This window comes from Parasteatoda tepidariorum, chromosome 2, assembly GCF_982258835.1.
Source record: "Parasteatoda tepidariorum strain Cologne lab strain chromosome 2, Ptep-v5.0, whole genome shotgun sequence".
Classification (NCBI taxonomy): domain Eukaryota; kingdom Metazoa; phylum Arthropoda; class Arachnida; order Araneae; family Theridiidae; genus Parasteatoda; species Parasteatoda tepidariorum.
The window spans coordinates 50,549,452-50,566,907 of NC_141756.1; the positions used below are offsets into that span (position 1 = coordinate 50,549,452).

Sequence of the window (17,456 nt, forward strand, 5' to 3'; positions counted from 1 at the left end):
TACGGACCAATCACGTTTAACGAAAACATTCACTGTGAGACAGAGCCAAATTTTAACAAAAATAAGCAGTAAAAAGCGATTTGCTCACGCTAACATAACAAACTAGCCGTTGTTTGTTATTTTTTAAATAATTACCTTATATAAATATCACACTTAATAATGTTGCTCGACTAGTAAATTTATCAGGGTAAAAAAGAAAATATTATATAATTTTGAAAGAGAATTTCTTTCACTTTCGTTATCACAATTTTGTAATGTAAGTCTGTCAACAGTTCTCGATCGAGTACCTTAATGCTCGATCGTATTTTATAACATGGAATCTGTGTTTAATTATTTTCGTTTTCGATACATTCTTATACTGTGTATCAGCGGTACCATATTAGGCATTTTTATATTCGGCTATCTGTGTTCTGAACAAGTATGTGCATTTAATAGTTGGACTTATTCACAAACTCAACCTAGTCAATGGAATAGATTTAGCCTCAGAAATGTGGTTGATAATATGGGTAAACCTCTTTCGTTTTTATCACACCCTTCGCTTGCGAAATCAGATGTTTACAATTCCAAAAGTAAACTTTCATTTGAGGACATGCTAAATGAACCAGACTTCGAGTTTGACATAAAAGGTTCAGACGTAATTGTGTTTCTTCATATTCAAAAAACAGGTGGCACAGCTTTTGGTAGACATTTAGTAAGAAACTTGGCATTAGAAAGGCCATGTTCTTGTTTGAAAGGGAAAAAAAAGTGTAAATGTTCTAGACCTCATTCAGAAGACAGATTATGGCTGTTTAGTCGGTATTCCACTGGCTGGAAATGCGGTCTTCATGCAGATTGGACTGAACTGACTAATTGTGTTGACAGTGCTATGGATCAAACTGAGAAAGAGTCTTCAAAACGAAGGTATGAGAAATTATTAAAAGATACTCTCTCTTATGGTTAATGTATATGAAAATTGTGCCTTGTATAGAAAATGTGTTTATAACAACCCATTTTTTACACGTATTGCTACAGAGTTGCCATAAGTGTGGGATAATTGGAGTATTTGCCCTGGGCCCGTCCATAGTAAATATTAAAAAACTAGGGGATATTTCTGTATCATGATCTGTCACGCCAAGGCACCAAATGGAGTTTCTGATAGGTTGCTGACCCAAAGATGCCAAGGATTGGTGATTAATATGTCACAGGAATAATTTTAATATTGCAACTTGCAAATATTATTTTCTATTGTATCATGTAGACGAGATGGGAAAGCGGTAGTTGCCACATCTCTAGGAGTTCTACATATATAAACCTCCTATAAATCAAAGTTATGATTATTAACATAAGGATCAATTTAAACATCTTTAGATTTATCTTTAATTGAAGCCCCTAAATATACAAAATTCCTAATTCTAAGGATCTCTAATCATTTTTAATAAAAATGAAGCAAAAGTCTAAAATTTAAGAAAAAAAATGGAGGAAACATTACATTTTTTGTTTTTAGGAACGAAATTTGGAAAATATATAATACTGTAAAGTGAGGGGAAAAAAGATGTTATTTAGACAACTGATTTAATAGAAAGTAGTTTTTTATATATTGATTTTTAATTTTCTTCTATTAATAAAAGTAGAGATGTGGTTATATTTTCCTAGCAACAAATAGCTCTATACAGTTATACATAGCTTCCATCTTATGTGCAGTGTTGCCACAGGTGACTAAAATGTAACTATTTTTGGCATGAGGCGACTATGGCAACTTTTTTGCCTGAAGAGGATTTAAAAAGGAGAAGGGAAAAAAAAGCAACTATTTTCAGGAAAAGGAAACTTTTCTGTACTCCTGGAGGTGTTTTTTTAGCATAAATTGGGTTGAAAACCTGCAGTCCACTGCACTGGAGCTTCTCAACACACAGAATTCTTTTTTCTTAAAAAATAAAAAATGGAAAAATTTTGAATTGCAAATTTGAGTCATTTGTTAAATCAATTATTGATAAAAAGGAAATTTTTTTAGAAAAATTATGTTTTTTTTAATCAATTCTAGTAATTAAAAGTATATAATTTCTACAAATATACTAATTTTTTTTGATATAAGAATTTAGTGCTTGGACACTAAGGTTTATATAAAAATTATCATATTTGCCTCCAACTTGACTAAATAAATCATGGTATATGACAAGTCATTTAATGAAATTTTAGTCATATTTTTGTTCTTATTTAGGCAACTATTTTTAAGCTACTAAAAGCAACTATTCTGAGCATTTTTTTCTGTAGCAACCCTGTATATGTTATTTAAGGAAAATGTATCCCAGCAGCAGAGAAATTAACTCATTAATACCAAATTTAATAACCACGATATGAGATTTTTAACAGATCATTACTCCAGTATAAAACCATGTAAATTTTATAAGGGAAAAAAAAAACAATTTTAATTTACATCAGTGTATATGAATTTATTATCTTGTATCAAAGTGTTAAAAAAAATTAGGTAAAATTTGGCTTTTATATATCAACTTAGGGCATTTTAAGAAAATTCTTCCAAAAAAGTCGACAACTTTTGAGATTAGTTCACTTCTTTACTAAAGTGTTTTTATGAATTATAGCTGTTTGAAAGTTTTTGTTGCAACTGATTTTAAAGCATTCTCAATTATTGTTCATGTTAATTAAAATTGTTCCTTTGCTTGCCATTTATAAGCCTTGCTGTCTCAACAAGCCTTAGTTTTGATTTTATTATCTATGAATGAAAAATGAAATTAGTACTATTTTATTAAATATATATATTTTTCTTTACAGGTACTTTTATATTTCTTTGTTACGAGACCCAATTTCTCGTTTTTTAAGCGAATATAAGCATGTGCAAAGAGGAGCGACTTGGAAAACTGCAAAACATCTTTGTAGTGGACGAACTCCAACTAAGGAAGAACTACCTCCATGCTTTGAAGGCAAAGACTGGAGTGATGTTACATTAGAAAATTTTATGAACTGCAAATCCAATTTGGCTGTGAATCGCCAAACGAGAATGTTAGCCGACTTGACTTTAGTTGGATGTTATAATCAATCTGTGATGACAGAAAGACAAAGAAATGTCATAATGCTTGCCAGTGCCAAACAAAACTTACAACGCATGGCCTTTTTTGGTTTATGTGAATTTCAAAAGATAACACAATATTTATTTGAAAATACTTTTCATCTTAAGTTCCTTCAACCATTTCAGCAATTGAATGAAACTCATAGCAGCTTGACTCTTTCTGAAATTAATGAAAATGATTTACAAAAGATCAAAGACCTGAACAAACTAGATATTGCACTGTATGAATTTGCAAAATCTTTACTCATGCAAAGATATAACCAACTGAAGAAATTTAAATCTTCAATTGAAAATTTCAGTAATGATGGGAATGTAATTGACAGAATGTTTGATTATGATGCTTAAAATATATCTTGTAATTTAAGCAATTGTATTATTTATAAGCCATATTGGCTTGATATAATTTTATTCAAATTATCATCATTTGATGTAATGGTATTTTGATAATATAACTGACTTCTATTTAAATTTTTAGTTAGAAAAGTTTTTTTTTATTGCATAATTGCCGAGAAAAAATCATTGTTGCTTCTTACATAAATTGACTAGGTTTCTTACCTATAAATGTGTTTTCATTTATTTTTTTAACATGCATGTTTTTAATTTAATGTTATAATTGATTTCTTGTAAAATCTCTTGTTTAAATCAAAATATTTTCTTATGGTATCAATATTTTTATGTTGTATTTTTAATGAATAACAAGTATACTATTGTGCTTTAGGAAATTATATTTATTTTAAATAAAATATATTTAAGATTGAAGTACAAAAGAATTGAGAATATTTTTCAATCCTAACTATTAATAAAATGTGTGTTTTTATTCTTATTTATTTCTGTTATATTTAAAAAATGTAAACAGTCAGTGGCAAGGGTTTCATAATGCAGGAGAGAACTAAAATGTTCTAGAATCTCAGTGATGAAAAAAAAAGTAATTTACATATATGTTCTAGGAAGGTTCCATAGAGTTTAGTTTTTCACTAATTGTTTTAATAAAAATCTAAAATAAATATTTTTTTTACAGCTTCTAAGATTTTTTACAAAGTGCTTCTAAAATAATTTGCATCTTTTGAAATGATAATTACTATTATTGATTGAATCTTTTATTTATTACTCCATGGTTTAAGATTTGACAGGTAAAAAGTGATAATTAAAACTGTAAAAAATCGAGGCAATTAGAAAATGATACCAAAACATTTGAAGATTCATCCAATTGTTATCAAAAAAAAATTTCATTATTAGTATAGTTGCAATAAAAAAGATTTTTTATTTTGTTACTTTTTTAATTAGTTTTTTTTTAAATAAATTTTTAAGCATTAATTTTTAATAATAAGACATGTTTTGTTAAATGATACCTTATCATCAAAAGTTAGTTGAAGACAAAGAAATATATATAGAAAAAATCCAAAATGAGGAGGCATTAAGTCACTTATAGTTTTTTATGTATTAAAATTTTTTATCAGCTTAAAAAAAAATGAATTTTTTTTACATACATATTAACAAAATAACAGAATTTGAACTTTATTATTGATTTATGATTTTGTTTCTAACTGAAATTATTTATAATTATAATTTTTTACATTTCCTTCATGCATAATATAAATGTATGTATTACATTGACATAATAATTTACACTGCCTTTAAAAATCATTAATAAAGTACTATGATATTACAATCTATTTTGCATTTTATTTAACTAGCATTAAAATATGTTTCAGAAATGGAAGCACACTAAATATCGTATTGTACTAGTAAATTTCATCTATAGCAGGATAATTGGTTTATAAATTTTTAAGCATTATTTTTTAATAATAAAACACAACACATATCTAAAAAAAATTCTTCTTCTCCATAGTTGTTGAGAAATTTTTCTCTAACAGCAAATTATTAACTAAAAATTTGAATTTTAAGTTAAAAATTTAAAATTGTTTAAAAATTTTTGAAATTTATTTATAGCTAATATGGCTTACAATAAAATCATATTTATGATTTGTTTCGTAAAAGTCTAAATAAAGTTAAATTATCCAGACTTGCTTTCCAACATTTCATTGTACCATTTCACATAGTAAACAGCCACAATCCAATTTTTAAAATGTAGAAAAGTAATGATATTAATCAAAAAAAAAAGAGAATATTCTAAGTATTTTTTAAGTACTATTTTTTTTATAAATATGAGCTGCTTTTTTTTATTTTTATAATCTGCATTAAAAATATTTCATTATTTTCAAAACTTTTCTGCATGTCTGCAAAAAAAAAGTTAGCTAGCTTGAATGAAAGGAAAAAAACTAGCTAGTTTAATATATTTCTCAAATTTATTAGTTTGCTATACTAAATTTAATAATGCATGTGTTATATATATCAAGTGTTACACACTAGAGACCACATTAAATCTATTTTATTTTAAAAACAGTGTATAGTTTTGTTCTGATAGTTTAAAAATGAAAGAAACTACACTTAGGTAAAACTATGAAATTGTACAAAAATATTTTAAATTGGTATGTAAAATAGAATTAAGTTGTGTCATGTGTCAATAAATGCTGTCAGAAAAGATTTTAAAAAAAATTCATTATAATTGGTACTTTTAAAGCCTCAACTATAGTCTCCCTGGCTTTAATTTTGTATTTTTTTCTCTTTTTGAAATATGAGGAACCACTTAATACAAACTTACATATATATCAGTTTAAAAATTCTTTTTAAATAAATCTAATCATTTCAACATTATCTACACTCAGTTTTAAATTACTTTTCTTTTTTATTGTAATTTACTAATATATGTCTTTTAATGAATTAATTATTATCATTATTAAATTTGTATTTTTGAAGCAAGTTACTTGATGAATAAAATATGAAAAGGAAAACTAGCACAAAATAAAAATTAGAGCACTATTTTTTTCTTCAATTTTAAAAAGATTTGACAAAAACTTTTATATAAAAATATATTTATTTTATAAAATTGCTAATCTGATCTTAATTTGTTGCACTTGAAATAATTAAGATTCTCTTCATTAGTGTAAATATTTAGCATGATATTGAAAATGATCTTCAAGAAAAGTTCCCACAAAGAAATAGCTGTGATCATAACCCTAAAAAACAAAGCAAAAAGTTAAACAAATTGATTTTATTTGAAAATATAGAAAAGTTCTACAAAATCATGGGGGAAAAACAATTTTTTCAAAATAAAAACAAAAGTAATTTAAACTATATATAAATTAATTTTTAATATTAATTGTTAATTAGCAGAAATGAAGTAGAAAGTATGTATAATAATTATTAAATTTATAATAATAGGACAATCACTTATGTTAAATGCATCATAGGTTTATTATTTTTATTTTAAAAAGGCACATTTTACTACTTTGAGTCACTAATAGGTTATTGAAAATTTAGTAACTTAATCAAACAAAGTATTTTAGAAGAATGAAAACTAGGGAGCTGGAATGTAGAGTTTTATGGCCCAATAGATTGAATCGGTTATACTGCACTAAACGGATTTTTGGTTAACCAAATTGGTGTTAAACATTTTCTTAAAAAGAAAAAAGTCGAAGGGGAAAGATCACTGGAGTGCATAGAAGAATGAGAAATCTATGTTTACTTAAAATAGGCACACCTTTAACTTATAAATAAAGACGAATGACTCCAACCAAGAGTTTTCTCCCTTTATTACAAAATCATATAATAAGCAGAAATAATTCGTCTCATCAACTGTTATATCAATGACATCCTCCAATGAGGATGGCGTGCTATGGCATATTGTGGTCTTCAGACATCCCCCATAACAAACTATAGAAAATCTCTACTCAAAGGACATAAAATTATTCACACCTTTAGTCTTTAAAACGTAGTTTTCACAAAAAATTCAATGTGAAAATACAGTAAAACTTCAATAATTTGAACTTTAATTTAAAAAATATTTTCAGTAACTTGAAGAAAAAAATTTTAACTATAAAATAATTTATGCTTAATATGCCAAAAAAAAAAAATTTTTTTTTAAAAACTTTTTCCTCTTTTTTCTTGTTTTTTTTATGTCCAGAAATGCAATAAAGTCTATTTTTTAAATATAAAAACATTAAAGCTAAATTAAACTGGTAAAACTTGAAAGTATATTTCCAAGAAAAAATATTTACAATGAATGTAGTTTTTAAAACAATTTATGTAAATTAAATTATTCCATAGTATAATAAAAACTACATGGTCTGTAAAATTAAAAAAAAAAACAACAAAGTATAATATCTTTGAATTTAAAAAAAAAATTTAATTTTGCACATGTGGGGGCGAAGTTAATCGACAATACCAACCTTCATCTATCAAAAGGTACCTCTCGATAGAATCAAGTTAGCATGCTTTATATACTAGTGAATGATGTTAAACTTTTGTAGTGGTAGTTACGCCACAGTACTCCCCCACCAGAATTCTATTAGGGATAGAATTCGTTGTATAGATACCACTAGTTGCTGTACTTGTGACAAACCGGGAGAGCGGTCACCGGTATTTTGAGTGCTGAATGTGAGAGGTGTATTAACTTCACAGTAGTAGTTGCTCTTGTGTTGCCATTAGCAGTTGAGTGTATGCAGGAGTTGAGAGTATTTGACATTGTATGTTCGAGACGAGACTGAGTAGCAACAGCACAGGAGGGTGATGATGCTGTCACAAATAGTTAGTCAACTTTCAATGTGGACTATTCATTGAAGTAGGCGTTAGTGTTAGGAATTTTGCGAAGTGGGCGTTACTGTGTGTTCAAATCACGTCCGGAGGTCGCCAGTGTGGGGGCGGAGTTAATCGACAATACCAACCTTCATCCATCAAAAGGTACCTCTCGATAGAATCAAGTTAGCATGCTTTATATACTAGTGAATGATGTTAAACTTTTGTAGTGGTAGTTACGCCACACACACTTAAATTATAGGTACACAATTAAATTTAAATTATTATATACTTAAATTATAATTTTTTAAAAGCTTGTAAATTATTTACTTCTCTATTCAAGTTCTTTAATTACAATTAATTTGAATATGTTTTTGTAGAAGAAAGTTTTCCTAAAAAAATCATACAGCTTGAATGTCGAACTAGGAGTTCTACATTTCAAAATTTTAATTTCAGTGTTCTTTCAATTTTTAAAGAAGTATTAGTTTAAAAAATGCTATTTATACTAGTTATGTAAATTTTTTTAAATATAATTTTTGATCAAAAAAGCAGGGACCCCTTAAAAGCTGTATTTACTCACAGGTTGTGCTTCTTGAATTAAAATGAAAACAATCTTTTTTGAGCAATTTTGTTTTCCAAATGTCTTTTTCCAGAAAAGTCTCAGATTTCAAATCCTTTTTCGATCTTTTACATCTTTTTCAAAATTTGCTTTTCTGTTCCTAAGCAAGTAAGTAATAGGTATCAACCACAGGAGGTAATTATAATGAAGATTAAACAGGCTTCTTACATAGCTGACAATTAGTGTCCAAGTTTTACTTATTTAATTTCTAAAAAAAAAAAAAATTCAGAAAAATTAAAAAGATATCTTAATTATAGTTTAGGAAAATTAGTGTGTCTACTACAGTGTGTTGTGAATCTACTATTCAAATTTTTTTTAAATTTATAAATAAAAAAAATGGTAAACTTGCCTCTTGCATACGCAATTTTGCTTTTATTGAAGTCCCTTCAACTGCAGCCATGAAATTTTGAGGCTTTAACTCTTCTTTTAAATAAGTATCTTCAGAACCCTGAAACGTAAAAAAATGTCAGCATTTTGCCCTTTGCAATTCTTGGAAATGAATTGAGCAAAGATAAAGAATAAAAATAATTCCACTGAGAACTTTTATAACACAAATGTAAAGTGAATAAAAAATATTTGAGATTATAATTTTTCCATACCGAAAATCTGAGGAAGATCACAAAAAAAGAATTTTTTTTTTTTTTTTTAACAAAGTTAATTTCTAATAATTTATCTAAACACAATTTTTAATAATTTTGAAACTCTTTTAGTCTTACCTGATCAATTAAAATTTGTATTTCTGGCCCACTGTACGATTTTGCCAACAAAGTTGCATCATACTGAGCCCAGTTAGATTTGTCTGGTCCAAGATAGCCTGTAAGAGCTTTTATACCCCAAGGGCCTTCAGAAGGATTGGAAATTGGAGAAAAGGCAGAAACACTTTTAAATTTTTCTGGATTTTTCAAGGCAATAGTCAAAGCTCCATGACCTCCCATACTGTTAAAAAGAAAATTGAAATTGTATTTTAATATTATTATACTATTTTTATAGTTATTTTAATTTAAAAAAAAAATCATTTTTAACAACCTAATTTAGGGTTTGATAGCATATTATGCATCACCATAAAGCTCTCAACATATAGGCTTTCTGTGACACAGAGTTTTTTGTGAGTAAACTAACAAAAACACCAGATAACAGAATTGCTCACTGAAAAGAAATCACTGTATTGAATTTGAAAAAGAAATCACTTTAGTTTAATCTCATTCATGTTTTGCAAGTCTTGAAAATCGGCATCCATTTTTGAGCACTTGAAATATGTCATTTCCATTTAGTATATTTTTGAAGGTAATGAAGTATTTAATCAAGTAGTATGGCTCAGGTTTCATAATCTATTAATATTTTTATTTCAATACACAAAATTAGTAAAAATATATTTATCAGCATTATATATTTTATTAGTAATATACCTCTATTATTCGGTTCTGAGTATCCAATTTATTAAAAAATAATGTCTAGGTCAAAACTTCATTAAACCTGACTTAAATTCCTCTATTTTTTGCTTTTAAGAACAAAGAAGTATTATTTTCTATAGTAAATACCTTTTCCTGTTGTGATCCCATGTTCTGTTGGAGAAAAAATTATTCTTACATTATGTTTTATCATTCTTTAAGGTTTGCCATACTTGTTTTGTATTACTATGCATACATGCATCACAAAAAGTTAATAAGCTGCAAGACAGAGGGAAACAGAATTATTTTAAATTATCCGTGTATGAACAGCAGATATAAAAAAATCTATTTTTTTACTCATCGTAATTATTGCTCATTCAACATACAGGTTATAGAAGTCCTTAGCTGTAAAATCACGAAGAAGCCCTAGTATATAACAGTATGTTAACAAGCATATTTAACTATTTTCAAACAAATATTTCTATTGAATGCAATAAAATCTGATTAAACATAAATTTCATACAGCTTTTGTTTATGACATATTTCTTTTTTCCCTGCATTTCTTTCTTTGTTTAAAAAAATTAAAAATCTCGTCTAACTTTATTTATTAGCTTGTACTATGCTAATTGATAATTTTCCTCATGAGACTAATAGATTTTGATTTTTTTTTTTTTTAATGTAAGGTTTTATAAGATTCTGATTTTCCATCTTTATTCGGTCATTTATTTAGTTACATATCATTATAAGAAATTGCGATAAATTTTAAAGGAACTGATTTGCTAAGTGTCTGCACCCATTGTTTGGTGACTTTTTTCACATTAATCACTTTTGCTCCATTTTTAATGGCACCACTTTTGTTACATACCGAAAATGGAATCAAATATTGCAACTCTATAAAACTCAAAGCTCACTTGTATTAAAGTCATTTTTAAAACATAAAACATTAATTTCATAAATCTACATCAAATATTATTTCCTAGAAAACAATTTTTTTTACCAGACTGCTGCTGGAAAAAATTTCGTAAAAATATAGCAATATATGCAGGCAAAATTATTAATATTTTAAAATTCTAAACAAGTTTTGTTACATCTGTGCTGCAAGATTCATAAAAATATAACCATGCATTTACACAAAATTATAACTTAATGACTCTAAAAAGGTACAATATGAAACAAATTAAAGTTACTCACTTATAAAACCTCTATATCCTATTTCTTTTCTTCAAAATACTTTAAAAATTATACCTATGCTTAATCATCATTTTAGCAGATCCACAAAAATAAAAAAATGACTTAAATTTATAATGGTAACTCTTATATGTAAAAACACCAAAATTTGAAAGTTGCTTTGATGCTTATTATTTATAAATAACATACAAATTATATGCATAATAGAAATAATTACCTGTGTCCAGAAATTGAAATTTTTCCAGTAGTTGGAAATTCTTTTTCAATTATGGTTGGAAGCTATGGGAAAAAGATAAAAATACTTATATTTAACTTCTTTTAAGACATTTTTTTAGATGGTTTAATAATGATACAAGACAATAATAATAATAAAAATTAAGATAAAACACCAAGTAAAAATTTATAATTACAAAAAATTATTTAATAAAAAAGAAAAATAAATAAATTATATAAGTTTTATTTCTTATTAAACATTTAAATACAGTTCAATTTCATAGTATTTATATTGACTACATTAACAAAGCGTTTCAATATTAACTGAATCTGTATTAAAAAGAATCTGTGAATAGAAATTAACATTTAAAATATATCTAACAAAAACAAATATTTACTATTGGGTTATTCAGCTATAAGCATTATTTGTACACATTTGGAATATGTATAATTGATAGCATTTTAATTTTTTGTATTCTACTAAAAATATTGTTTTGTATCCAGGTTCATATCTAAACACTAAAAAAAGAAGAAAAAAACCCATTAAGACAAAAACAATCTAAATTTAAGCACTATTTATACCTCTTTAGTAACATATGAATACATTCGGTAGTTAGTTTTAAATTTTTCTTCGGTAGCATCAACATAAAATCCTGCTCCAGTACCAAAATCATAATCATTATCTTCACCCTCAATATTACAGCCTCCTAAATAAAAAGCGATTGTTTTAGTTTAAAATCAGAGTTAAAATAAAAGCTATTTTTAGCCATACAACAGGATAGCCTGAATTATAAATGTGAACATATATTCATAAATAATTCTTTTTAATTATAAATGATATATATTGAATAAAAGTCACTGAAGTCACTTTTTTAACATTATTATTTTGGAAAACAAACTTGTAGTTCAGACTCAATTATTGCACAAGGCGAACTTTTCTGCGGGAGCGCAGAATATGTACAAATGTGCAAATGAGGTTTCTGGGAAATTCAGTCAGCCATAAGAAGCTTTTTTTGTCTAAATTACAAAAAAAAAAAAAAAAAAAAAAAAAAAAAAAAAAAAAAGGAATCGAAAATTTTGTTGGTAAAAATCCTACAAGTACGAGGAATGTTTTGATGGACAAAAGAGGTGTGTTCTTTCCCACACAGCCGACAAGGAAACATTTTTTCAGAGGAGAAGAATGAAGTGATTGTCTCATGTTAAATCTGTTATGCTAAGTATCACACAAAAAAAAATTTTTATCTCGATTTGTTTCTTTATTATCTTTTCATCAGGACAACACAAGTTATGAGAAACCTCAATTTGAAATGACGTCACGCTTCTTCGCCACTGAAAATTTCTTTAATTTTCTTACCAATTTGAAGACTGTATTTAACACAGTTGGGGTAAAAAAAGAGAACAGAAAATATAATCTTTGAGTTGCTCATGTAAATGAAACATTTATTCAGTCACTTGATAGATGATCAATTGTGAATAATCAACGCCATAGGTCCTTGTGTCTTACAGATATGCAGTGCTTTTTACTCTTTTGTGCATTATGGGTGGTTTACTTTCAAGGAGGTATTAAACACGTTTCTTATCAAGTGATAGGTAGGTGTTAGGGGGTGTACACCTAATAATTGAAACCGACTGAGGACTAAAAGCTCTTATTTGGTATCATATGACTAACTTAAATATCTATGTAAATAGGAAAATTATATTCATTTATCTGTAGCTACATCTAGAATTATGTAATTATATCAAACTTTTTCATATATTTTTTTCTGCATAGAAAAAAATATTTTTTTAAAGTTTAAATAAATATCCTTGTAGATAGTTAATGTAGATTATTTAATTATTTCTATATCCTTAAAAATATTCTAAAAAAAATTTATAGTGTTAAACTTCTTTATTAGGGTACCCTTTCCAAACAGAAAATTTTTTTGGTGTCAAGAATATCAGCTTAACCACAATTTCACTGCATATATATATATATACATAGTCAAACCTTATAAACATGAAATCACTTAGCGTGAAATATTGCTTTACATGAAACACAAGCTTCCGTGAGTCAGCAATCAATCCTTATTGTATTTTACATGCTTAACATGAAATTTTCAAGCTGATTATTGCTTAACATGAAACAGGGGTGATTGTGAGCCCAAGTCAAAATTCCGGAAAATTTAGTTAAAAAAATTTTTAAAAAAAAGACAGTTTAAATTGAAAAATTGGAAAAAAATTTAAACAAGGTTTTTTTTCCTTTTTCTCAATATTTCTTAGTTTACTTAAAATATATTTAAAATTTTACACATACCTATACCATTTACACAAAGCTATGATGACCTGGAGAAGTAATTAAAATTTACAAATATGTTTTTCTTTCTTGAGTTCATGATTATAAGCTTATAAAGTATCTCTCTGGCTCTCCCTTACAAACAAATAAAATAAACTGTGTTTTTAAGTTTCACCTTTGAAAATTTGATTTGCGGAAACTTCTGTGACCCATGATTTTTTTAAACATCTGGACCTTCGATCTCCGGAAACTTCCGGATCACAGTTGGCGAAAATTCCGGATATCCGGTTTTTTTCCGGAGCACAATCAGCCCTGATGAAAGAAAACTAGACACAACACTGATAAGAGGAATGTGAATAAATTGTCAATTATTTATTTTGAGTTATGTTATTTCTATTATCCACCATTGTTAGGAGTAGCAGATGGGTAAATAAATAAAATAGTTAAATAAAGTTATTAAAATTTTTAAGCTTATTTTAATTTATTTGGTACATAATAGCATTGTTTAAATTCGTAAATGTAGTACATATATGTAACAAACTGTTTTCATAATGAATTGGATAAGATGAAATCTAGTTAACATAAATAATTATGATAGTCCCACCAATTTTGCATAAACTAAACAGTGGGAAATTCTGTGCAAATCATTTCCAGCTAGAATTACTGAATACTAAAAATTATTTATGTCAAATATAATATGATATTACGCACACACAAACTATAGTATTATTTACAATGGCTGTGTTTTTACATTAAATATATTTAGATAACCACATTTTAATAATGAATATTTTCTTGAAGATATTTTTGAAAGAATATTTATTTGTACAATATAGCTGATATACAATAAAGATTGAGCTTAAATTTCTGAATACTTACGAGGGCTGGTATCTGGTCCAACTACTATGATACCATACTTTGCAGCATGCGTCTGAAAGCCAGACTTAATCATAAAATTTTGTTCCGTACAGGTTAGTCCTAATGAAAACATACAAAAGCATTGTTAAAAAAAATCAGTCTAATCTCAATATAGTTTGTGTAAATACTTTCCATATTGTTTAATATAATACTTTTGAGGAATTTTTATGTTGTTGTTGTATGACATTAAGACAAAGGGGGTGCGCTCCTTGTTTCCAGTGGTGCCAAAAAGGAAATTCAACTTCTGCTACACACATACATCGCGACCTGTTTACAGGGAGTACCAATTCATACATCCATTCATTCATCCACAGATCATAATTTTGACCTGAATCAGAGATCGATCAATCTCCAATTCAGTACTCCCAAAGGTATGATATGTGAAGGAAACGTGGAGCACTTGTGACCTGACAGATTTAACACATACAATTACTACACAGGGTGAGACTTCAGCTGATGGGGATAGAACTAATGACCTCTTGAACATGGGCATAATGCCCTAACAACCAGGTTATCCTGGCCTGAGGAATTTTTTTGTTTTACATAATACATGAACTATGCTTTTACTATTAAGCTTTATAGGATTATTTAATTTACTAATTTAAACGAGATTAAATTGTCTTTATTTATATTAATACATAATGTAAAATGAAGGAATCCATAGGAAAAGGAGTGATCCTTTAACTATGACTAATCACATTATCTGAGTAATTTTTATTAGCTTAACAAAAAGAGCAATCATTATAACTTTTTTCTCATTCAAAAGATAAATTATTTTCTTACAAAATAAATATTGAATTCAGGATAACTCATATTTTATAGCTTATAGTGAAAAAAAAAATCATTAGATATATCTCATGTTAAAAAAGGAAGAAAAGAAAGAGTAGAAATAATGACAATTCAAAGCTTCTAGTCTTCGCAATTTACAAATTAATAGTTATGAAGCTGAATTGGATAAATAAATAAACTTTTAAAAAAAAAGTACTTAAAATTTCAGGAAACACAGTTGTAATGTATGCTAAGTTTAGTAACACAAGAGGCTATGACAGGGGTGGCGAACCTTTATGCACCAACGTGCCATTTTTTCTAAATTTTTTTAAATTTGGTCATAGACGTGCTGTCCAATAATTTTGCGTCGTGATTATTGGGAAAATAATAACACTAAATACTATCAACACAAAACTCTTTATTTTACTATGAAAAAGAATACATTTCGCAATGTCTCAGTTATACATGTAATTCAACTTAAAGTAACATCAGTGTGACTTCCTGTGTTGCAGATTACATGACAAATAACTTATATTAGGTTGTAAGATGTTATTTTAAGCAGGTCTGTTATTTTTTTTGCTAGTTATTTACTGTTAGCTTGTATTTTATGGTAATTAATTGCTTTTTTGGCATTAATTGTAATTTTTTTGTTAATAATTGTTTATTTTTTTATGTTTGTTTTTGTGAATTTTAATTTAATTGGTAAATCGCTTCACAGTGAACTTCGTGATCGGTGGCGTGCCTAAAATATTATGTGGCGTGCCACAAATGGCACGCGTGCCATTGGTTCGCCATCCCTGGGCTATGGTACTGGTCAAATGCAAATCCTATTAAGTAGATAATTTTAAAATTCATTTTAAGACTTTTTTTATTAAAAAAAAGAAGGAGAAAGAAAATAAAGCTTTCAGTAAATTCGTGTGTTATGAAAAAAACAGAAAATCACCTGATAAGAAATATAAAACAGGACATTTCTTTTCACTGGCTTGAGGGGGAAGATAGATAGCGAAGTTCAATTCGCATTTAAGTTCTTGACTATAATGACGAAAAACTTTTTGGTAGCCTCCAAAACTTTTCGAACATGAAACTTCAGTCAGAGAAGACATGATTGCTTTGAATATTTTCTAAAAACAAAAAAATATATGTATATATTGCATTAAAATCTTTGATTTGTGCAAAATTAAAAATAAATTTTCAAAACATGATTTATATTATTTTATACATTTTTAAATGCAACTTTATAGTCAGTTTTGTTTTGTAACATATAAAAGATTTGTCTTATAAAAAGAACAATTATAATCATGATATTTTTAGTTGGAAATGAATATAAATACAATATAACAATAAAAACAAGTTTGTTACGCTTTCAAATATGATTCAAAAAGAAATTAAACACTTGTGTAACTCGTCTAGAATATAATTGGATGCTCACATTTTTCATGAACGTAAATCGACATGGTTAAAAAACTTTCAATCACAGTCTCTCAAAGTCATATACAATTTTCAACAAGCTTATTGTAAAACTCTCCTTAAGGAAAATGAAGAATTATGCAAATCAGCTTAAACTTGAATTCAGAAATGCGATTTTTAAGCATAATATATTTTATTATTCAGTCTGAATTACTGGGATTCTTCCAGGAAGTATTTCTTAAAGAGGGTAGTTTATCTTATAGAGTGAAATCGTATCGCGTATAGTATTGTTATGTAATGTATATGTAATAAGTTCTGATTTTCTAATTCATTTTCAATGAAAACAAATTCGATTTTTAATGATGGGTTTGGCATAACTCGTGTCAGATAAGTTTCAACTTGCGATGATGTTGCGGCAGATTGACATTGAAAATTCTGTTACTAGACTTTTTTAAGAAAAATATTCTATACAGGATATGCAAATATAATCTAAATAAAAAATAAGTAGCTTCATTACTGGAAAATATTAACAACATCAGGCAGCATTTATCGGATCACAGGTCAATTCCATCTCCTTAAAATTTTAATTAAATGCAAATTATGTCAACTTATTTTTAAGTATTTTTTGAAGGGAAAAGTTACCAAATTATCTTTTTTATGGTTCATGAATTTTTTAAATATTTGTAAAGGAAATAACTCCGTCGGGGTTTGTTAAAAATGATTAAGAAATTCATTATCAGAAGATTTTAGTGCATTTTCATGGACATTTTATGCAAGATATTAAAATAAAAACAGGACTAAATTAATGAGAAAAACACTTCTTATTGTAAGTCATTCTTAGTGATGTTATACTAACCAATATTTTATAATTTGAAACACCCAATAAGGTTTTTAGTAATTTGAAAAGTCCAGCAGCTCACTGCAAGCCAAGTCAGGTGACAAATTTGTTTATTTATTTGGCAGTGTCTATTACACCGACTATCGGTA

At 27.1% G+C, this 17,456-nt stretch overlaps 2 protein-coding genes across 2 annotated transcripts; one reads left to right on the forward strand and one right to left on the reverse strand.

Annotated features, from left to right (window-relative positions):
- Positions 1-27: 27 nt before the first annotated feature.
- On the forward strand, positions 28-4,730 carry LOC107440482 (heparan-sulfate 6-O-sulfotransferase 3-B). The gene is made up of 2 exons (XM_016053408.5): positions 28-900; positions 2,767-4,730. The coding sequence occupies exons 1-2, from the start codon at positions 314-316 to the stop codon at positions 3,404-3,406; spliced, it is 1,227 nt and encodes a 408-aa protein (XP_015908894.2). The 5' UTR covers positions 28-313; the 3' UTR covers positions 3,407-4,730.
- A 1,247-nt stretch (positions 4,731-5,977) lies between these two features.
- On the reverse strand, positions 5,978-17,456 carry LOC107440484 (S-formylglutathione hydrolase). The gene is made up of 8 exons (XM_016053414.4): positions 17,326-17,456; positions 16,006-16,183; positions 14,256-14,354; positions 11,687-11,811; positions 11,109-11,170; positions 9,032-9,251; positions 8,665-8,763; positions 5,978-6,138 (listed from the first exon to the last, which is right to left on the reverse strand). Exons 2-8 carry the CDS (start codon positions 16,163-16,165, stop codon positions 6,061-6,063), a joined length of 843 nt encoding a protein of 280 aa, XP_015908900.2. The 5' UTR covers positions 16,166-16,183; positions 17,326-17,456; the 3' UTR covers positions 5,978-6,060.